Here is a 24441-nt window from a genome sequence, read left to right on the forward strand (position 1 = left end):
ATCAGGACATCCAATCCGGGCTTCAAGGACCGTCTTCTAGTCAGAGCGAGGTGGGACAGGTCCAGTAGCAAATAAATTACAGTGTCCTGGAACATGATGTGGGGAGACTCCCAAACCTTGCATGATAGCCTCCTTAAGCTGGTATCTATGAAATCTGCAGATAACATCTCTGGGGTTCAAGGAGTCAGGAGGGCGTCCAAGGAACGATGAACACGATCAAGTTCAATCAGAGAGTCCTGAGGGTTGATAGATTTGGGAGACCTCTCACCCTGATGTTATTCCGACGATTGCAGTTTTCCTGGTCATCCAGGAGGTCCGCCAAATACTGCAGCTGCTGAGTATGAGAGGAGATAATCATATCATGGGGGTACAGCTGGGTGCCTAGAGAGGATATGGAAGATTCAAGGCTATCAACTCTCCCGTCCAATTGCTGAACAGTAGAACGGACAGCAGAAAGTTCCAGCTTGTAAGACTGTTCCAGCCGGGAAAGATATGCTTCCATGTCAGACTTAATAGGGACATCAGCCAGATGAGCACGAAGGCGACGGAGCTCAGTGAGAGTGTTCGTGTTAGAGGCTAGGGATGCAATGGGGTGGTTGGCCACAATGCCACTACCAGAGGGAGGTCCGAATGAGCTGTTGTCAGAAACATTAGCTCTCAGAGGGCAGCAGCGGAGAGGCATGTGCAGCAGCGTAGGAGGCCTCATGCTGGGAGGATGAGGCAGGGCTCCCAGAGTCATGCACAGCGACAGGAGCACGGCCAGAGGTGCCAGGAGGAGCAGTTAGAGGGCCCAACATCCTGGTGCCAGGACCAAGAGGAGAAGATGAAGCTGTCCATGCAGAGCGAAGGTCAGAAGGGGACTGGATAGGTCTACCTCTATTGCTGGAGGCTGGGAGAGAGGAGTCCTGGAGGTGCCTGAGATGTGGAGAGGCCGGGAGAGCTGCAGGTGATGGCGGCAGAGACGGTCAGGCAGTGTCAGAATCCCCTGCAAATAGGGGGAAGGGAGGAGAGGAGCGGCAGCCAGAGGTACCTGATGCCCACAGTGTCTGAGGGCTGGAGGAAGGACAGGGCAGTTTTGAGCAGTCAGCTCTGCCCGAGGCACGATGGCAGAGCCGACTGTACATGCCTAGAAGTTTGAAACCAAGTACGGAAGAAGACACAGGGAAAGGCATTCCAGAAGAATATAGAGGTGTCGCTGGAGATTTCTCTCGCAGCATTGGGGATGCCCCCAGTGCTGCCAGAGAACTCATTTGTATACAGAAGAAAACCAGGATTTCTACCGAATGGCGACGCAGAGAAGACATCTAAAGGTAGGAGAAGAATAGCCTTTCTTAAGGCTATTCCTATGTGTTAATCAGAAAAAAAAGGGTATCCAATGATTTGATCCCTTTAAGTACAAATACATCGAGAATATGTTCCCAGGTCACAACTACTAGTGGGAAGACTCAAGGGTTTTATAGATTATTTTAGAGGGGAAGGAGTTTGGATTTCTACACATGGGCGAGATAGAAGATGCGGCTACAATTAGTGACACAATATAAGACAATCAACAGGACGTTATAGAAAGATGTCTGAAGATTCACCAGATTTATCACCAGCCTGATCTACTGTGACAATATTATAGACTGCCTGGTCTAAGGTCACACTGTGTGAATATTCCATAGGATTAGTAAATCTGCCCCAATGCTTTCTGTTCTCTTCTGTCTTGTACAGATCAGTTATGGAGCCACCGACCCCTCATTATCTGATAGACTCCTCTATCCACATGTTTTCCGGACAGTCCAAAATAGCCACATCCACAATATGGTGATCACCGAACTGTTGGAGCACTTTGGCTGGACCTGGGTTGGGATTTTAGCATCAGATGATGATAATGGAGAGAAAGAACTGCAGATACTGACAAAGTACATGAGAGAGCGCGGGATCTGTGTGGCCTTCACCATAAAATATACAGAGGAGGATATAGAATATAATGATCAGATATTACAGGTATTACACAATCCACAAGTCAGGGTCATTATACTGTGCGGGACCTTCACTTATATGTTAGATATTATGATGTGTGATCCTGCATTTGTATTTTTTGGTAAGACTTTCATCTTTCCACCATCCTTTGCCTATAGTTCGGTCAGTTCTCCTGAATGGTATCCAGAATATAATAGAAGTCTAGTCGTGGACTTTGCATCACAGTCTTTTCAAGGAATGGAAGATTTTGTGAAAAATTACAAGACTCTCCCTGATATATTCAAAATCAAGTTCTTCTGGGAAAAAATGGATATAATAGCAAAAAACAAAGAGAAAGGTTCCTTCATTTTAGCCAGTTTCAGAGATGAAGAAGATAATTCTACTGTTCAGTTTACTCTGCCAAGTATAAGATATCTTCTCACATCGGGTGTCTCTCCAAGACTGTATGAGGCTGTAGAAGTCCTGGCAAAAGCTCTCCATGAAATGTTCTTATATGTAAAAGACAAATATCCAGAAAATCCAATAACCAGACTTACACAATACACACAGAAGTTACAGCGCCACCTACAGAGGTTGAAGAGTCCACTGGATCCAATGAGACCTTCCTATTACTTTAATGAGCAGCGGGAAGCCGTACATGGATATAAGATAATATACAGGATATATATAACAAAGGCCACACATAAGGACATACGGGAGGACATAGTAGGAAGTTTTACCCCATGGGCTGTCAGTGGTCAGAAGCTTTATATAAATACCTCGTCTATACCCTGGAGACACACACATGAGGTAAGAAGCCTTCCATTATATATGTGACTATGTAAATCTATTCTCCAGGATGAAATTAGGAGAACAGTGCACTCTGTATGCCGCCCTCTAGAGGGCAGCCCCCTTAACATCATGCATGACTCAGTTAATAAGCCTACTAACATGATGCAGAGTTTATTGCCAAATTAGAATTTCTATCCAAAAAGGAACAGATTCCCAGCTATGGACAGCGCTGTTTTGGTCTTTTGGACCTTCTCAGCATAGCGCAGGGATACTGATTTGGCAGAGTGAGAGACTGGTCTATAGTCTCTCACTCTGCCAAATCAGTATCCCTGTGCTATGCTGAGGAGGTCCAAAAGACCGAAACAGCACTGTCCATAGCTGGGAATCTGTTCCTTTTTGGATAGAAATTCTAATTTGCCAATAAACTCTGCATCATGTTAGTAGGCTTATTAACTGAGTCATGCATAATGTTAAGGGGGCTGCCCTCTAGAGGGTGGCATACAGAGTGCACTGTTCTCCTAATTTCATCCTGGAGAATAGATTTGCATATTTTTTACACTGATGTAACAAGAGATGGAGGAAGAACAACAGACTCCATATCTCATTCACTGACCTGGGGACACCTCAAGGGACACTTCACTTTCTATAGTCCACCCTCTAAGGTCACCGATTACTGCTATCATACATGTCCATTCTGTGTCACTCCAGTAAAGGATCTTGTCTTCTCCTTCAGATCCCAGTATCTCGCTGCTCAGAGCCATGTTTACCTGGAAGCAGGAAGAAGGAAAGAGAAACAATTTACATCTGCTGCTATGACTGCGTGCCATGTTCAGAGGGAGAGATCTCCAATATAACCGGTATATGGTAGTAGGAGCAGTAGTACTGTCTTACCAGTGTGATGATATTCTAGTAGGAGTAGTAGTACTGTCTTACCAGTGTGATGATGGTCTAGTAGGAGTAGTAGTACTGTCTTACCAGTGTGATGATGTTCTAGTAGGAGTAGTAGTACTGACTTATCAGTGTGATGATGTTCTAGTAGGAGTAGTAGTACTGTCTTACCAGTGTGATGATGTTCTAGTAGGAGTAGTAGTACTGTCTTACCAGTGTGATGATGCTCTAGTAGGAGTAGTAGTACTGTCTTACCAGTGTGATGATGTTGTAGTAGGAGTAGTAGTACTGTCTTACCAGTGTGATGATGTTCTAGTAGGAGTAGTAGTACTGTCTTACCAGTGTGATGATGTTCTAGTAGGAGTAGTAGTACTGTCTCACCAGTGTGATGATGTTCTAGTAGGAGTAGTAGTACTGTCTTAGCAGTGTAGATGATGTTCTAGTAGGAGTAGTAGTACTTACTTACCAGTGTGATGATGTTCTAGTAGGAGTAGTAGTACTGTCTTACCAGTGTAATGATGTTCTAGTAGGAGTAGTAGTACTGTCTTACCAGTGTGATGATGGTCTAGTAGGAGTAGTAGTACTGTCTTACCAGTGTGATGATGTTCTAGTAGGAGTAGTAGTACTGTCTTACCAGTGTGATGATGGTCTAGTAGGAGTAGTAGTACTGTCTTAGCAGTGTAGATGATGTTCTAGTAGGAGTAGTAGTACTGTCTTACCAGTGTGATGATGTTCTAGGTTCTAGTAGGAGTAGTAGTACTGTCTTACCAGTGTGATGATGTTCTAGTAGGAGTAGTAGTACTGTCTTACCAGTGTGATGATGGTCTAGTAGGAGTAGTAGTATTGTCTTACCAGTGTGATGATGTTCTAGTAGGAGTAGTAGTACTGTCTTACCAGTGTGATGATGTTCTAGTAGGAGTAGTAGTACTGTCTTACCAGTGTAATGATGTTCTAGTAGGAGTAGTAGTACTGTCTTACCAGTGTGATGATGTTCTAGTAGGAGTAGTAGTAGTCTTACCAGTGTGATGATGTTCTAGTAGGAGTAGTAGTACTGTCTTAGCAGTGTAGATGATGTTCTAATAGGAGTAGTAGTACTGTCTTACCAGTGTGATGATGTTCTAGTAGGAGTAGTAGTAGTCTTACCAGTGTGATGATGTTCTAGTAGGAGTAGTAGTACTGTCTTAGCAGTGTAGATGATGTTCTAGTAGGAGTAGTAGTACTGTCTTACCAGTGTGATGTCGTTCTAGTAGGAGTAGTAGTACTGTCTTACCAGTGTGATGATGTTCTAGTAGGAGTAGTAGTACTGTCTTACCAGTGTGATGATGGTCTAGTAGGAGTAGTAGTATTGTCTTACCAGTGTGATGATGTTCTAGTAGGAGTAGTAGTACTGACTTATCAGTGTGATGATGTTCTAGTAGGAGTAGTAGTACTGTCTTACCAGTGTGATGATGTTCTAGTAGGAGTAGTAGTACTGTCTTACCAGTGTGATGATGCTCTAGTAGGAGTAGTAGTACTGTCTTACCAGTGTGATGATGTTGTAGTAGGAGTAGTAGTACTGTCTTACCAGTGTGATGATGTTCTAGTAGGAGTAGTAGTACTGTCTTACCAGTGTGATGATGTTCTAGTAGGAGTAGTAGTACTGTCTTACCAGTGTGATGATGTTCTAGTAGGAGTAGTAGTACTGTCTTAGCAGTGTAGATGATGTTCTAGTAGGAGTAGTAGTACTTTCTTACCAGTGTGATGATGTTCTAGTAGGAGTAGTAGTACTGTCTTACCAGTGTAATGATGTTCTAGTAGGAGTAGTAGTACTGTCTTACCAGTGTGATGATGGTCTAGTAGGAGTAGTAGTACTGTCTTACCAGTGTGATGATGTTCTAGTAGGAGTAGTAGTACTGTCTTACCAGTGTGATGATGGTCTAGTAGGAGTAGTAGTACTGTCTTAGCAGTGTAGATGATGTTCTAGTAGGAGTAGTAGTACTGTCTTACCAGTGTGATGATGTTCTAGGTTCTAGTAGGAGTAGTAGTACTGTCTTACCAGTGTGATGATGTTCTAGTAGGAGTAGTAGTACTGTCTTACCAGTGTGATGATGGTCTAGTAGGAGTAGTAGTATTGTCTTACCAGTGTGATGATGTTCTAGTAGGAGTAGTAGTACTGTCTTACCAGTGTGATGATGTTCTAGTAGGAGTAGTAGTACTGTCTTACCAGTGTAATGATGTTCTAGTAGGAGTAGTAGTACTGTCTTACCAGTGTGATGATGTTCTAGTAGGAGTAGTAGTAGTCTTACCAGTGTGATGATGTTCTAGTAGGAGTAGTAGTACTGTCTTAGCAGTGTAGATGATGTTCTAATAGGAGTAGTAGTACTGTCTTACCAGTGTGATGATGTTCTAGTAGGAGTAGTAGTAGTCTTACCAGTGTGATGATGTTCTAGTAGGAGTAGTAGTACTGTCTTAGCAGTGTAGATGATGTTCTAGTAGGAGTAGTAGTACTGTCTTACCAGTGTGATGTCGTTCTAGTAGGAGTAGTAGTACTGTCTTACCAGTGTGATGATGTTCTAGTAGGAGTAGTAGTACTGTCTTACCAGTGTGATGATGGTCTAGTAGGAGTAGTAGTATTGTCTTACCAGTGTGATGATGTTCTAGTAGGAGTAGTAGTACTGTCTTACCAGTGTGATGATGTTCTAGTAGGAGTAGTAGTACTGTCTTAGCAGTGTAGATGATGTTCTAGTAGGAGTAGTAGTACTGTCTTACCAGTGTGATGATGTTCTAGGTTCTAGTAGGAGTAGTAGTACTGTCTTACCAGTGTGATGATGGTCTAGTAGGAGTAGTAGTCTTACCAGTGTGATGATGTTCTAGTAGGAGTAGTAGTACTGTCTTACCAGTGTGATGATGTTCTAGTAGGAGTAGTAGTACTGTCTTAGCAATGTAGATGATGTTCTAGTAGGAGTAGTAGTACTACTGTCTTACCAGTGTGATGATGTTCTAGTAGGAGTAGTAGTACTGTCTTACCAGTGTGATGATGTTGTAGTAGGAGTAGTAGTAGTACTGACTTATCAGTGTGATGATGTTCTAGTAGGAGTAGTATTACTGTCTTACCAGTGTGATGATGTTCTAGTAGGAGTAGTAGTACTGTCTTACCAGTGTGATGATGTTCTAGTAGGAGTAGTAGTAGTCTTACCAGTGTGATGATGTTCTAGTAGGAGTAGTAGTACTTTCTTACCAGTGTGATGATGTTCTAGTAGGAGTAGTAGTACTGTCTTACCAGTGTGATGATGGTCTAGTAGGAGTAGTAGTACTGTCTTACCAGTGTGATGATGTTCTAGTAGGAGTAGTAGTACTGTCTTACCAGTGTGATGATGGTCTAGTAGGAGTAGTAGTACTGTCTTAGCAGTGTAGATGATGTTCTAGTAGGAGTAGTAGTACTGTCTTACCAGTGTGATGATGTTCTAGGTTCTAGTAGGAGTAGTAGTACTGTCTTACCAGTGTGATGATGTTCTAGTAGGAGTAGTAGTACTGTCTTACCAGTGTGATGATGGTCTAGTAGGAGTAGTAGTACTGTCTTAGCAGTGTAGATGATGTTCTAGTAGGAGTAGTAGTACTGTCTTACCAGTGTGATGATGTTCTAGTAGGAGTAGTAGTTCTGTCTTACCAGTGTGATGATGTTCTAGTAGGAGTAGTAGTACTGTCTTACCAGTGTGATGATGTTCTAGTAGGAGTAGTAGTACTGTCTTACCAGTGTAATGATGTTCTAGTAGGAGTAGTAGTACTGTCTTACCAGTGTGATGATGGTCTAGTAGGAGTAGTAGTACTGTCTTACCAGTGTGATGATGTTCTAGTAGGAGTAGTAGTACTGTCTTACCAGTGTGATGATGTTGTAGTAGGAGTAGTAGTAGTACTGACTTATCAGTGTGATGATGTTCTAGTAGGAGTAGTATTACTGTCTTACCAGTGTGATGATGTTCTAGTAGGAGTAGTAGTACTGTCTTACCAGTGTAATGATGTTGTAGTAGGAGTAGTAGTACTGTCTTACCAGTGTGATGATTTTCTAGTAGGAGTAGTAGTAGTCTTACCAGTGTGATGATGTTCTAGTAGGAGTAGTAGTACTGTCTTAGCAGTGTAGATGATGTTCTAGTAGGAGTAGTAGTACTTTCTTACCAGTGTAATGATGTTCTAGTAGGAGTAGTAGTACTGTCTTACCAGTGTGATGATGGTCTAGTAGGAGTAGTAGTACTGTCTTACCAGTGTGATGATGTTCTAGTAGGAGTAGTAGTACTGTCTTACCAGTGTGATGATGGTCTAGTAGGAGTAGTAGTACTGTCTTACCAGTGTGATGATGGTCTAGTAGGAGTAGTAGTATTGTCTTACCAGTGTGATGATGTTCTAGTAGGAGTATTATTACTGTCTTACCAGTGTGATGTTGTTCTAGTAGGAGTAGTAGTACTGTCTTACCAGTGTAATGATGTTCTAGTAGGAGTAGTAGTACTGTCTTACCAGTGTGATGATGGTCTAGTAGGAGTAGTAGTAGTCTTACCAGTGTGATGATGTTCTAGTAGGAGTAGTAGTACTGTCTTACCAGTGTGATGATGTTCTAGTAGGAGTAGTAGTACTGTCTTAGCAATGTAGATGATGTTCTAGTAGGAGTAGTAGTACTACTGTCTTACCAGTGTGATGATGTTCTAGTAGGAGTAGTAGTACTGTCTTACCAGTGTGATGATGTTGTAGTAGAAGTAGTAGTAGTACTGACTTATCAGTGTGATGATGTTCTAGTAGGAGTAGTATTACTGTCTTACCAGTGTGATGATGTTCTAGTAGGAGTAGTAGTACTGTCTTACCAGTGTGATGATGGTCTAGTAGGAGTAGTAGTATTGTCTTACCAGTGTGATGATGTTCTAGTAGGAGTAGTAGTACTGTCTTACCAGTGTGATGATGTTCTAGTAGGAGTAGTAGTAGTCTTACCAGTGTGATGATGTTCTAGTAGGAGTAGTAGTACTTTCTTACCAGTGTGATGATGTTCTAGTAGGAGTAGTAGTACTGTCTTACCAGTGTGATGATGGTCTAGTAGGAGTAGTAGTACTGTCTTAGCAGTGTAGATGATGTTCTAGTAGGAGTAGTAGTACTGTCTTACCAGTGTGATGATGTTCTAGTAGGAGTAGTAGTACTGTCTTACCAGTGTGATGATGTTCTAGTAGGAGTAGTAGTAGTCTTACCAGTGTGATGATGTTCTAGTAGGAGTAGTAGTACTTTCTTACCAGTGTGATGATGTTCTAGTAGGAGTAGTAGTACTGTCTTACCAGTGTGATGATGATCTAGAAGGAGTAGTACTACTGTCTTACCAGTGTGATGATGTTCTAGTAGGAGTAGTAGTACTGTCTTACCAGTGTGATGATGGTCTAGTAGGAGTAGTAGTACTGTCTTAGCAGTGTAGATGATGTTCTAGTAGGAGTAGTAGTACTGTCTTACCAGTGTGATGATGTTCTAGGTTCTAGTAGGAGTAGTAGTACTGTCTTACCAGTGTGATGATGTTCTAGTAGGAGTAGTAGTACTGTCTTACCAGTGTGATGATGGTCTAGTAGGAGTAGTAGTACTGTCTTAGCAGTGTAGATGATGTTCTAGTAGGAGTAGTAGTACTGTCTTACCAGTGTGATGATGTTCTAGTAGGAGTATTAGTAGTCTTACCAGTGTGATGATGTTCTAGTAGGAGTAGTAGTACTGTCTTACCAGTGTGATGATGTTCTAGTAGGAGTAGTAGTCTTACCAGTGTGATGATGTTCTAGTAGGAGTAGTAGTACTGTCTTAGCAGTGTAGATGATGTTCTAGTAGGAGTAGTAGTACTGTCTTACCAGTGTGATGATGTTCTAGTAGGAGTAGTAGTACTGTCTTACCAGTGTAATGATGTTCTAGTAGGAGTAGTAGTACTGTCTTACCAGTGTGATGATGGTCTAGTAGGAGTAGTAGTAGTCTTACCAGTGTGATGATGTTCTAGTAGGAGTAGTAGTACTGTCTTACCAGTGTGATGATGTTCTAGTAGGAGTAGTAGTACTGTCTTACCAGTGTGATGATGTTCTAGAAGGAGTAGTAGTACTGTCTTACCAGTGTGATGATGTTCTAGGTTCTAGTAGGAGTAGTAGTACTGTCTTACCAGTGTGATGATGGTCTAGTAGGAGTAGTAGTAGTCTTACCAGTGTGATGATGTTCTAGTAGGAGTAGTAGTACTGTCTTACCAGTGTGATGATGTTCTAGTAGGAGTAGTAGTACTGTCTTAGCAATGTAGATGATGTTCTAGTAGGAGTAGTAGTACTACTGTCTTACCAGTGTGATGATGTTCTAGTAGGAGTAGTAGTACTGTCTTACCAGTGTGATGATGTTCTAGTAGGAGTAGTAGTACTGTCTTAGCAGTGTAGATGATGTTCTAGTAGGAGTAGTAGTACTGTCTTACCAGTGTGATGATGTTCTAGGTTCTAGTAGGAGTAGTAGTACTGTCTTACCAGTGTGATGATGGTCTAGTAGGAGTAGTAGTAGTCTTACCAGTGTGATGATGTTCTAGTAGGAGTAGTAGTACTGTCTTACCAGTGTGATGATGTTCTAGTAGGAGTAGTAGTACTGTCTTAGCAATGTAGATGATGTTCTAGTAGGAGTAGTAGTACTGTCTTACCAGTGTGATGATGCTCTAGTAGGAGTAGTAGTACTGTCTTACCAGTGTGATGATGTTCTAGTAGGAGTAGTAGTAGTGGCTTACCAGTGTGATGATGTTCTAGTAGGAGTAGTAGTACTGTCTTAGCAATGTAGATGATGTTCTAGTAGGAGTAGTAGTACTACTTTCTTACCAGTGTGATGATGTTCTAGTAGGAGTAGTAGTACTGTCTTACCAGTGTGATGATGTTCTAGTAGGAGTAGTAGTACTGTCTTAGCAGTGTAGATGATGTTCTAGTAGGAGTAGCAGTACTGTCTTACCAGTGTGATGATGTTCTAGGTTCTAGTAGGAGTAGTAGTACTGTCTTACCAGTGTGATGATGGTCTAGTAGGAGTAGTAGTAGTCTTACCAGTGTGATGATGTTCTAGTAGGAGTAGTAGTACTGTCTTACCAGTGTGATGATGTTCTAGTAGGAGTAGTAGTACTGTCTTAGCAATGTAGATGATGTTCTAGTAGGAGTAGTAGTACTGTCTTACCAGTGTGATGATGTTCTAGTAGGAGTAGTAGTACTGTCTTACCAGTGTGATGATGTTCCCTTAAAAAAAAGCAAAACTGTGCAATTTTTTTTCTCTAAAAGTCGTCATCTTCTGACACCTGTAACTTTTTTTATACTTCCATGTATGGGGATGTATAGGGCGTATTTTTTTGCAGGATCAGGTGTAATTTTTTGTTTTACCATTTTGGGGAATTGATATTGTTTTGATCATATTTGCCAGAAGACTTGCCACACTCATCAGAAGGGCTTTAAACTAGAAGAAGAGGGGATGGGAAGAAAAAAGAAAGACAAGAACATGCAGCTAAAAGACATACTAAACAAGGTTACTAGATGTGGTAAAGAGGACCCAAGACAGGATACTCAGAAGGAAATTATGAAAAAGGATACAGCAGAGCACAATCTGAAATGTTTTTACACAAACGCACAAAGTATGAGAAACAAACAAGGAGAACTAGAGCTGATGATACACAAGGAAAACTATGACGTCATCGGCATCACAGAAACCTGGTGGAACGACATGCATGATTGGAACATACAGATGGAAGGATACAACTTATTCAAAAAGAATAGAACTAATAAAAGAGGGGGTGGAGTTGCATTGTATGTTAAAAAAGAACACATCTCCACAGAAATTACAGTTTTACAGAATGATAATCTACTGGAAATTATTTGGGTAGTAATTCAAGGGAAAAACAATGATAAGGACATCATACTAGGCGTTTATTACAGACCACCAGGACAGACAGAAGACATGGATGAGATTTTTTCACAGCAAATGACCACGCTCTCAAAGAAACATGAAATAGTGATCATGGGAGACTTCAATTACCCTGACATTCATTGGGAAACCCACACAGCCAAGAGTAAAGGCTCCATCAAATTTTTATCCTCTCTAGCAGACAACTTCATTGCCCAGCTAGTAGAAGAAAACACGAGAGGAACATCCATTTTGGACCTAGTCCTAACCAACAAAGAGCACATGGTTAAGGGACTACGGGTAGCAGGGACACTGGGATTCAGCGATCATGCTATACTTGAGTTTGGGGTTGCAAGAAGAAGAAGACCTGAGAAGACACAGACTTCAAGGCTCGACTTTAGCAGGGCAGACTTCAAGAGCCTGAAGGCAAGGGTTAGCAGAATTCCATGGTGCAAAATTCTTAAGCACAAAAATGCACATGAAGGGTGGGAAATCTTCCGTAGGGAAATCATTAAAGCACAGGAACTAACAATACCTAGAAGGAAGAAAAATGGGAAGCACCTAAAAATATCAGGATGGATGACCAAAAAATTACATAACCTGCTAAAAAGGAAAAAGGAAACATACAAAAAGTGGAAGATGGGAACTATACCTAAGGAAGAGTACACAGCAGTCTGCAGACTCTGCAAGACAAGCATCAAAGGAGCTAAGGCTGAACACGAATTGAAGCTTGCAAAAGAGGCAAAGAGTAAGGTAAAAGGATTTTGGGGATATGTTAAAAGCAAAAGAAAAGTGAAGGAGACCATTGGAGTCCTGAAGAATGACAAAGGAGAAACAGTTAACATGGTGGAACAGCAGGTGGAGCTACTAAATTCATATTTTGTATCCGTCTTCTCCCAAGAAACTAATGGAAATATCGACATTAATGGTGATGGAGATGAGGGGAAGGAGAACTCCAAGCTGACTATAAGCGAAGGTCTGGTAAGAGAGCACTTAGCCAAGTTACAGGAAACCAAGTCCCCAGGACCAGATGATTTACACCCTAGAGTCCTGAAAGAGATAGCAGAGGAAATAACAGAACCCCTTGCTATAATCTTCGGTAAGTCATGGGAAACAGGAGTGGTCCCTTTAGATTGGAAAAGGGCAAATGTTGTCCCCATCTACAAAAAGGGGAAAAGGGACGATCCAGGAAATTACAGGCCGGTAAGTCTGACCTCGATAGCAGGAAAAATCTTTGAGCAAATTGTCAAGGAACATTTACTTCGGTACCTGGATGGGAAGGTATTAATTAACCAGAGCCAGCACGGCTTTATGACCAATAAATCTTGTCAGACTAACCTGATTTCCTTCTACAACAAAATCACTGAATGGTTGGACCAAGGGAATGCCGTGGACATAGTATATCTTGACTTCAGTAAGGCATTTGATAAAGTATCACATAACCTTCTTATTGAAAAAATGATTAAGTATGGCTTTGACAAAAAATCAGTTCGGTGGATTCACAACTGGCTTAATGATCGGGCACAACGAGTAATACTAAATGGCTACACATCGAATTGGAAGAAAGTCAAAAGCGGGGTGCCGCAGGGCTCTGTTCGGGGCCCAGTACTTTTTAATATCTTTATAAATGATCTGGACGATGGAATTATTGGGGAACTCATAAAATTTGCAGATGATACGAAGATAGGAGGAATAGCCAACACTAGAGAGGAGAGAGAGTGTATTCAAAAGGACTTAGACACACTGGAACAATGGGCTGAGGCCAACAAAATGGTATTTAACAGGGACAAATGCAAAGTTCTACATCTGGGTAACAGAAATGTAAAAAACATATATAGTATGGGAGGAATAGAACTAAGTGATAGCATAGGGGAAAAGGACTTGGGCATAATAGTAGATCACAAATTCAACATGAGCCAACAGTGCGGTGCTGCTGCAAAAAAGGCTAATAAAATTCTGGGATGTATGAAGACAAGCATTGAATCTAGATGAAGAGAGGTCATTATTCCGCTGTACTCTTCCCTGGTCAGACCACACCTGGAATACTGTGTACAGTTCTGGGCGCCTCAATTCAAGAAAGACATCGATATATTGGAGCAAGTCCAGAGAAGAGCAACCAAAATGGTGGAAGGTCTGCAAACCATGTCCTATGAGGAGCGGCTAAAAGAACTGGGATTGTTTAGTTTGCAGAAGAGAAGGCTGAGGGGAGATTTAATAGCAGTCTACAAATATCTGAAAGGTAGTCACCGTGCAGAGGGATCTCCCCTATTCTCATTAGCACAAGGAAGTACAAGAAGCAATGGGATGAGACTAAAGGGAAAGAGATACAGATTAGACATTAGGAAAAACTTTCTGACAGTGAGGGTAGTGAGAGAGTGGAATAGGCTGCCACGGGAGGTGGTGGGCGCTCCATCAATGGAAATCTTCAAGCGGAATCTGGATAAACATATAGCTGGGATGATTTAGTTAGACCTGCACTCGCAGGGGGTTGGACCCGATGGCCCTTGAGGTCCCTTCCAACTCTACCAAAAAAAATAAAATAAAAAAATTTTGTTCTACCATTTTGGGGAATTGATATTGTTTTGATCACTTTTTATTCAAATTTTTATCAGAGGCAAAAAATTGCAGTTTGGCACTTTTGACTTTTTTTCCCGCTACAGCGTTTACCATACAGGAAAAATAATTTTATAGATGTGTAGAACGGGAGTTTTCAGACGCAGGGATACCTAACATGTATGTGTTTCACAGTGTTTAACTACTTTTATATGTGTTCTAGGGAAAGGGGGGATTTGAATTTTTAATAATATATATATATATAAATATTATAAAGGTGAAAGTTTGTGAGTTTGGATGTTTGTGGGTTTGTGTGTTTGGATGTTTGAATGTTTGTTCCTTAATCACGCAAAATACGCTCCACCGATTTGGCTGAAAATATAGTCACTACACTCGATTGCGCAATAGGCTACTTTTCGTCACAATAGCGCACATACGTTTTTCTGAGGACCCCCACAAAACCCAAACTCACATCACTATCTCTGCAATCTCACACACTTTGGACCATAGCAAGCCACAAAATTCATATTACCCTCTACAGCAGAGGTCAGCAACCCCTGGCACACATGCCAAGAGTGGCACTCCTGCCATATTTCACTGGCACACCAGCAGCACAAGACCTGCAAGAGTTAAATGAAGTCCGAGGTCCTTTCAGTGCTCTGCTAGAGCTGAGGCATAAGGACACTCCGCTTTGAGAGGAGTGCAGGAAACCCAGGGGGTGGAGCTTAGTCGCTCAGATCTCTGCCTGCTATAGTGCTCCTGCCATCTGCACCCTGCAAACGTTCCCCGAGGAGGAGAGGAAGCTGCTAGCAAAGTGAAACTGAAAAACACACAGGTACATAGGATTACTGTTCTCATTAATGTCAGGCATTTGGGGTTATTAGTTTAGTGTTAGTAACTCCATGTGCCTCACATTAATAGGAATAAACCCCATCATGTCCCTCCTATTAACCCCTGTGTGCCTCATATAAAGGTTACTAATATGTGAGACATATGGAGGTACTAATAAAAGACCTCAGTAATGAAGATACTTAATTATTACCTCCAAGTCTCTCCCATATCAGTAACTTTTACACAAGGGTTAATGTGAGGGACATGATGGGGTTAATTGCTATTAATAAGACGCGCATGGAGTTACTAAACTGTCATGCACAGGGCCAGACTTTATGTGGCTTGCTCGAGAGTATCCTGTGCCCAAAATTTACATGTACTGGCGGAAAGTAACAAATCATACAATGTCGTATATCCAAGTATATTCACTTGTAATCCCTCTGTCCCAAAGACACTATGTACAGTTTATACCAACACCGTATAGCAGCTCAAATACAAATTACATTCAACACAAAAGTCTCACATATTCTCAGAATTACAGCAACAACAAGATACAAAGTTACATTTCATATCCCATACCTTATACACAGTACGAAAACCTTACCCGCACCTGTATTTACCCACTTCTACAATCACCGCGGTTGCGGGTACCAGCTAATATATAGATAGATAGATAGATAGATAGATAGATAGATAGATAGAAATTTTTTATTTTTATTTTTTGCATTTATTAGACCCCCTTGGGTAACTGAACCCCAGAAGGTCTGACCACTAAGGCAATGCATTGCAATGCAATGCTAATGCATTGCAATACACTGCAAAAAAAAAAAAATCATCATTTCTTTTGCAGGCTGCATAGAGCACCCTGCAAAAGAAAATCAATGCACACAGGCCGGGAAGCCTTTACAAGGGTCCCAGATGTCATGCCACCCTGACATTGACCCTGGAGCTTGCTCATGCGCCGCCTAGCAAATGGCGTCTTGGTCAGTTTTGACCGAGGCGCCGGAGGGGTTAATGCCCCCAATCGGTGTGGGCACCGACCGGGGGCCTTAGCGCTGGGTGTCCACTGTGTAAAACTAGTACAGTGGATGTCGGGAAGAGGTTAAGAACTGCAATATAATATAGAACCATACAACATTACAACTTGCTAGAATAACCTGTAACAAGCTTCATATTCTATTACAATACAGGATAGACATCTTGTGAAGTAATATAGGAATATCATGTTGTTTTGAAAAGCCGATCATCTCATGATACACATATCTGGTCATCTCATGATACACATATCTGGTCATCTCTAGAGATGAGCGAACAGTGTTCTATCGAACACATGTTCGATCGGATATCAGGCTGTTTGATGTGTTCGATTCGAATTGAACATCACGTGGCAAACTCCAAAAAATTTTGATTCCCCTCCCACCTTCCCTGGTGCTTTTTTTGCACCAATAACAGCGCAGGGGAGGTGGGACAGGAACTACGACAACAGGGACATTGAAAAAAAACGGAAAAAGTCATTAGCTGCCAAAATCAGGTGACCTCCATTTTAGACGAATAGCGGATTTCAAATCCGGGTCATATGAGAATGTGAACTTTGTGACTAAGAGACAGGGATAGCTGTACAGGCAGGGATAGCTAGGGATAACCTTTATTTAGGTAGGAATGTTATTAAAAATAACTTTTTGGGGCTCTATCGGGTGTGTAATTGTGATTTTTGTGAGATAAACTTTTTCCCATAGGAATACATTGGACAGCGCTGATTGGCCAGAGTATGGAATTCGACCAATCAGCGCTGGCTTTGCTGGTGGAGGCGGAGTCAAAGATCGCTCCACACCAGTCTCCATTCTAGTCCGACCTTAGACTCCGCCTCCTCCAGCAGAGCCAGCGCTGATTGGTCGAATTCCGTACTCTGGCCAATCAGCGCTGGCCAATGCATTCTATTAGCATGATCAAGTAGAGCTGAATGTGTGTGCTTAGCTCAACTACGCCAGTGGAGTAGTTGAGCTAAGCACATACATTCAGCTCTGCTTCATCAGGCTAATAGAATGCATTGGCCAATCAGCGCTGGCCAATGCAAGGGTTCCAGTGCACCCTCGGCTCTGATGTAGCAGAGCCGAGTGTGCACAAGGGTTCTAGTGCACCCTCGGCTCTGCTACATCTGATGTAGCAGAGCCGAGTGTGCATAAGGGTTCTAGTGCACCCTCGGTTCTGCTACATCTGATGTAGCAGAGCCGAGGGTTCTAGTGCACCCTCGGCTCTGCTACATCTGATGTAGCAGAGCCGAGTGTGCACAAGTGTTCTAGTGCACCCTCGGCTCTGCTACATCTGATTTGCTGACTGGCACACGGTGTAGTTGAGCAGAACTGGCTCAACACTGCTAAGTCTCTGCATACCCATATGAAAACATTGGCCAGCCTTCGGCCAATCAGCGCTGGCTCTGCCGGAGGAGGCGGAGTCTAAGGTCGGACCTGAATGGAGACTGGTGTGGAGCGATCTTAGACTCCGCCTCCTCCAGCAGAGCCAGCGCTGATTGGTCGAATTCCGTACTCTGGCCAATCAGCGCTGGCCAATGCATTCTATTAGCATGATGAAGTAGAGCTGAATGTGTGTGCTTAGCTCAACTACGCCAGTGGAGTAGTTGAGCTAAGCACACACATTCAGCTCTGCTTCATCAGGCTAATAGAATGCATTGGCCAATCAGCGCTGGCCAATGCAAGGGTTCCAGTGCACCCTTGGCTATGATGTAGCAGAGCCGAGTGTGCACAAGGGTTCTAGTGCACCCTCGGCTCTGCTACATCTGATGTAGCAAAGCCGAGTGTGCACAAGTGTTCTAGTGCACCCTTGGCTCTGCTACATCTGATGGGCTGACCGGCACACGTTGTAGTTTAGCAGAACTGGCTCAACACTGCTGAGTCTCTGCATACCCATAGGAATGCATTGGCCAGCCTTCGGCCAATCAGCGCTGGCTCTGCCAGAGGAGGCGGAGTCTAAGGTCAGACCTGAATGGAGACTGGTGTGGAGCGATCTTAGACTCCACCTCCTCCAGCAGAGCCAGCGCTGATTGGTCGAATTCCGTACTCTGGCCAATCAGCGCTGTACAATGCATTCCTATAGGAAAAAGTTAGCTTGCGAAAATTGCAAGCTGACAGGGAATTCCATGAAATAAAGTGACTTATATGCCCCCAGACATTCTTCCCCTGCTGTCCCAGTGTCATTTCAGGGTGTTGGTATCATTTCCTGGGGTGTCATAGTGGACTTGGTGACCCTCCTGAGACGGATTTGGGTTTCCCCCTTAACGAGTATATGTTCCCCATAGACTATAATGGGGTTCGAAACCCGTTCGAACACTCGAACAGTGAGCGGCTGTTCGAATCGGATTTCGAACCTCGAACATTTTAGTGTTCGCTCATCTCTAGTCATCTCATGATACACATATGTGGTCATCTCATGATACATATATCTGGTCATCGTCATTGTGGCCACATTGGGACGTTTCCTTCACAATGAGTTGTATGAACTTACTTATTAGCTTGTAGTAACTATTTCTGCACCAAGTCTTCCATTATCTATTTCTTCGTTTCCCCATGGGGCATAGATAATATATGTTTAGGGATGAGCCGATCTTGAGATTTCAAGATCGATTTTAAAATCCAATTTTCGATCATTTTCCAGCCGATCTCGATCCCGATCTTGATCGTGAAATTTGCTCGATCGCCGATCGGAATCCGGTCTTTTCCGATCCCAATAACTCAACCCTAGTCAATGTTTCTCTATGGGAAAAGTCACTTTTCGGGTTGAGCCGATCTTGAGATAACCTCCGATCTTGATCCCGCTGGAAAAGATTGGGTCGGAATTCTGATCGCGATCGTGAAATTTACTCTATCGCCGATCGGAATCCGATCTTTTCCGATCGCGATTGCTCAACCCTAGATATGTTACCTTTATACTATGTGTCACATGATTCCACTGTCACTAAATATCTAGTTTGTCTCACTTACTATTGGTTCCCGCAGGTCCTGAGAGTCCTGACTTGTGGAGTTTTCAGACAGATATGTCCTTTATAATATCTAATATGTTATAAAATCTTCCTACAGATGCCGACAGCTGCAGTAAATGCCAAAGTGACAAATGGCCAAATGAGAAGAGAGACCGATGTCTGCCCAAAGTAATGGAATTCATCTCTTATAATGACACCATTGCTTCTGTATCTTCCTGTGTCTCGCTCTTCGGATGTCTTGTCACCGGCTCCATATTTGGAATATTTATTTCCTACCGGGACACTCCTATTGTTAAAGCTAATAACCGGAACCTGAGTTATCTCCTCCTGGTCTCCATCATCCTCAGCTTCCTCTCTGTCTTCTTGTTTCTTGGCCGTCCCAGTGATGTCACTTGTAGATTACGTGAAACCAGTTTTGGAGTCTTCTTCTCAGTGGCCGTCTCTTCACTTCTGGCCAAGACTGTTATGGTTTGTGTTGCTTTTAAGTCCACCAAGCCTGGAAGCCCCTGGAGAAAATGGCTGAGTGTGAAGCTGCCCTATACCATAGTGTTGTTGTGTTCTTCCTTCCAGGTTGTCATCTGTGTTCTGTGGTTGTCTATTTCTCCCCCATTCCAGGACCTGGACACTCAGTCTTATCCTGAGAAGATCATCATTCAGTGTAATGAGGGCTCAGATCTCTGGTTCTACTCCATGTTGGGTTATATGGGGCTCCTGGCCGCTGTCAGCTTTCTTCTGGCTTTCATGGTGAGGACATTACCGGACAGTTTTAATGAGGCCAAGTACATCACCTTCAGCATGCTGCTGTTCTGTAGTGTCTGGATGGCCATGATCCCGGCTTATCTGAGCACCAGAGGGAAATACATGGTGGCCGTGGAGATATTTGCAGTAATGGCTTCCAGTTCTGGACTTTTAGCTTGTGTGTTTTTCCCAAAATGTTTTATTATCTTATTTAGACCTGAAATGAACAAAAAAACTGATTTGCTGGGGAGAAGAAAGGAAATATGTAATAATAGTAATAAATGATGATGTGTAATGTGCCATGTGGTAACATAATGCCCCTCCCCCACACCACTATTATACACTGTGCTAGACAGAATATCTCTGTATTATATTCTATTATAAAGCTTTTGCCCCTTATAGCCCTGAAGATGCTGCTGCAGTGATATATATGTGTGTGGGGGGAGGGTAACAGTGACTTTAGTGTTGTTGCACTGCGAGGTCACAATCCTTAGTGCTGACTGTCCTGCAGATGATCGCACTACATGTGACGTCACACATTACACAGCCGGCAATATGTCAGGACTGAATGAATATACAATATACATAGACAATGTAGCATTCAGGCTCAGCAGATTCTTACTTAAAGGCGCTCTATCACTAGGAAAAGTCATTTTTAACTAATCACACCTTTGCATAGCCCTTAGAAAGTCTATTTCACACCTACCTATAGTATGTAGATTACCTCAGTGGTGTCTGAATAAGTCCGTTTATATTCATATGCTAATTAGACTAGTGCACGATAGATGGTGCACACCTCTCTATTGTCTTCTATGGGAGACGGCTCCTGCTGCTGATGATGACTCAGCTTCCTGTTTGCTTCTCCACACATAGAAGATAATGGGAGAGAGGAGGCTGCTGGGAACTTCCTGAGCTGGCTGGAGGCTCATTAGCATATGAATAAAAACGGACTTATTCAGACACCACTGAAGCAATCTACATGCTAAAGTTAGGTGTGGAATAGACTTTCTAAAGCCTATGCAAGCATGTGTTTAGATAAAAATGACTTCTCCCAGTGATAGAGCCCCTTTAAAGGGGGATTCCAATGTTCGTAACCATTTTTAAATTTGTAGGTAATTAAAAGTTAAACATTTTTGCAAGTATAAGTAATTAAATATTTTGCAGTTTTAAAGATTTTCTCTATATATCGTGGACTCACAGTCTTGTGGTCTTGATCAGTTGTCAATTGGATATGACCATGAATACAAGATCTTTCTAAGGTCAGAAAATCAGCTATGGAGGGGGGCATGGCTAGCCATCAATGGAAGCGGACACACTATCGTTAGCTCCCTAAGCAGTGATTTGAATCCATGGATTTTCAGCACCATTGGAAGGCATCTAACCTCTGGGCAACCCCAAGGCTTTCCGCCAAGCCTCAGTCAGCATTTCTGGGGTGCTCTCTACTTACTCTAAGGTGATCTCCAGGAGTTAAAAATCTGCGGCCTACCTTTCCCTGGCTCCCGACCGCCATCTTGGGCCTTAGGGCTGATGCCTGCTTACTCCTCCAAAGCCTACTCTCCGTCTCTTCAGAGCCCTCAACTGCCCTGTTGTGCCCATGTGGACCTGGAGAGGTCCTCCTGCACGACTTCAGGATTTCTCCGCTGCTCTCTCGGCTGGGTAGCTGTGGATCCTCCCCTCGGAGGTCGCGGCTACCATTTTACTTCAGTAGTGAAGCATCATACCTTTTCATCAATACGCCCAGACCCCACTCCTTTTATTTAAAGTTGACAGGTACCATGACCCCTTACCACTTCCCCTTACCACTTCTCGTCAACCACCCACCACATCCATTACGCCCCCTTTCCATTGTGCGTTGACAGGTCTCCCCACCCTCCTCCTTTGCATTATGTGTAGTCATAATGAACAATCAGGAGTTCTTAGACCAACTTCGGACGGATGCGGAGTGATTGGCGTCCTCAGGAATGGGCTCTCTGGACTCGTTAGAGACGCAATATTTTGTTTCAACTCAGACAGTTGACTAATTTTTTCAGCGTCTGGCATAGATAAACTCAATTCTGAGTGGGTATTTACTAAATAAGTCAATCGGTTTCGCAGATTGGTTTAATAGAGGCATACACCAGCTACATTACTTAAGGCAAAGAACGCTTCTACGGCTACTCCCCCCCGCTACAAGACGACAACTATTCACTACGTGCTACAGGTGTGGTGTGTGATAGAGTGTTTGCTGTAACACGGTTGTGATCATTAGGCTGCAATGCAAAAGGTGCATTGTACGATCTCCGGAAAGGGCTAACAGGCCTTCTCAGGTTTGTAGCAAACAGATAGGTGTTATCTTCTTGCAGATCAGACAGTTGAATAATTTTATCCTCGTCTGGCATGGATAAGCTCAATTCTGCGTGGGTGTTTACTATGCGAGTCAGTGTGTTTCGCAGATTGGGTAAATAGAGGCATACAGCGGCCAGAGAGCTCAATGTTTCCAGAGATTGTCTCGGCCACTCCCCCAGATTACAAGGTGGTGGTCTTACACTACATGTTACAGGCATGTTATGTGTATAAGTTTTTGGTGGGTGTTGATTGTAACAAACCCGACTATAGTTTGAATTTATGACTTGTTGCTTACCGGTCTTGTCTTGGGCGGGCATGCTTTCCTCCACTTCAGGGATCGTCGCTAACGTTGTAGGATTATTACTAGAGGCGCTCTCCTCAGGGAATAATGATTGTGCGAGGGTTGAACCCTCCAGCGTGGTAAGTGTAATCCGCCGCTTGTGGTGTTATTTACATGTAACGTCATTTTTGCCAGGGACGCACTCTCTAAAGGTATAGAATTGTCGCGCGGGTGAAAATGCCATGCTGTTGATTCGCTCTCTTTCATCGGGGTGAATTTGTACGGAAGTCTTGACGGTTGCAGTATTCTGGTAATTTACCTTTTCCTTTTTTACTTAAAATAGAATTAGACTTTGCATTATGTATGAATTGTAAACAATCACTGAAAGATACTCAGGATAACCACTGGATATAACAATTTACCTAGGGGTAAAACAAGAATAACTAATACTTACAAGGCTGTGCAGCGTTACTGGTGCTGGCGCCTTCACAATTATATGGGGGAGGCGGCTCTACGTTCTCCTTAACCCCTTCCCGACATGCGCCGTAATAGTACGGCGCATGTCGGATCTGTAACTATGGGGACCGCCTGGGAGCCGGGCGGCCGCCATAGCCACCGGGTGTCTACTGGACCGATCGGAGGCATTAACCCCTCCGGCGCCTTGAGCAAAGGTGCCAGAGGCGCCATTTTCCCGGCGCATGGGCGCCGCCATTTTGCCGATCGCCGGCTCCTGGAGCATGCTTTACAAGGCTCCCAGGCTTGTCTGCAAATTCTCTCTTTTGCAGGCTGGTCTATGCAGCCAGCAAAAGAAAGGATGATTTTTTGCAATGCATTGCAATGCATTAGCATTGTAATGCATTGCATTAGTGATCAGATCCCCTGGGGTTCAACACCCCTAGGGGGTCTAATAAATGCAAAAAAAAAAAATAAAAAAAAAAATAAAATAATAGAATAGAATATAAAAAAATATAAAAAGTATTAAAAATTCAAATCACCCCCTTTCCCCTAGAACACATATAAAAGTAGTTAAAAACTGTGACACACATACATGTTAGGTATCTCCGTGTCCGAAATCGCCCGCTCTACAAATCTATAAGAATATTTTTCCTGTTCGGTAAACGCCGTAGCGGGAAAAATAGTCAAAAGTGCCAAACCACCGTTTTTTCACTGTTTTGATTCTGATAAAAATTTGAATAAAAAGTGATCAAAGCAATAACATTTCCCGAAAATGGTAGAACTAAAAAGTACACTCGGCCCTTCAAAAAAAGACGCCCTATACATCCCCGTAAACTTACGTATAAAAAAGTTACGGCTGTCGGAATATGGCGACTTTAAAAAAAAATTTAACACAGTTTTGGATTTTTTTTAAGGGGTCAAAATGTAAATAAAACCATATAAATTTGGTATCCCTGGAACCGTAAGAAAGTCGCAGAAATGCATTTTTTTCTTCAAATCCACCCCATTCTGATTTTTTTTCCCCAGCTTTCCAGTACCTTATATAGACAAATTAATGATGGCATCATGAAGAAAAATTTGTCCCGCAAAAATTAAGACCTCATATGGCTCTGGGAGTGGAGAAATAAAAAAGTAATGGGGTTTATAAAGAGGGGAGTCAAAAACGAAAAACGAAAATCAAAAAATGCCATCATCGGGAAGGGGTTAAAGACGAGGTCTCTTGTTTTTGTAAATTTGAACGACGGGGTCTTCATCTGTCTTTCGTGAAAATAATACTTGTGCTGAAAAAGTGCAGTGTCGCCTACATTTGCTGAACTGGCGGCTGTATACAATCATTAAATAATGTTAGATCTTTTGCGTATAACAATTTACCTATGGGTAAAAACAGGTTAAAAAAATATATATATATATATATATATATATATATATATATATATATATATATATATATACTTACAAGACTGAGTGCTGTATAAATCACTAAGTGTTAGATTTTTGCAGGTGGGGGCTTTGTTACACACTTATGCACATTTATGAAAACTACTTAGATTTGAGGTACGGATCCAAAATAGTGTCGGCGATGGTCATATGCCCGGCCTTTCCACTACACGGCTTCTGGGTTAGATTCTCTTCATCAAGAGGTGTTTCAAAAGCAGTCGCTTGTGTGTGTGTGTGTGTGTGTGTGTGTGTGTGTGTGTGTGTGTGTGTGTGTGTGTGTGCAAAAACGTAAAACGGTAAATACATTAATATAATAATAATA

At 42.6% G+C, this 24441-nt stretch overlaps 1 protein-coding gene across 1 annotated transcript; it reads left to right on the forward strand.

Annotated features, from left to right (window-relative positions):
• Positions 1-715: 715 nt before the first annotated feature.
• Positions 716-19906, forward strand: LOC142184946 (vomeronasal type-2 receptor 26-like). Its single transcript, XM_075260140.1, has 5 exons — positions 716-848; positions 1781-1989; positions 2092-2754; positions 3470-3593; positions 18981-19906. Exons 1-5 carry the CDS (start codon positions 716-718, stop codon positions 19904-19906), a joined length of 2055 nt encoding a protein of 684 aa, XP_075116241.1.
• The last annotated feature ends 4535 nt before the right edge of the window (positions 19907-24441 follow it).

This window comes from Leptodactylus fuscus, chromosome 1, assembly GCF_031893055.1.
Source record: "Leptodactylus fuscus isolate aLepFus1 chromosome 1, aLepFus1.hap2, whole genome shotgun sequence".
NCBI lineage: Eukaryota > Metazoa > Chordata > Amphibia > Anura > Leptodactylidae > Leptodactylus > Leptodactylus fuscus.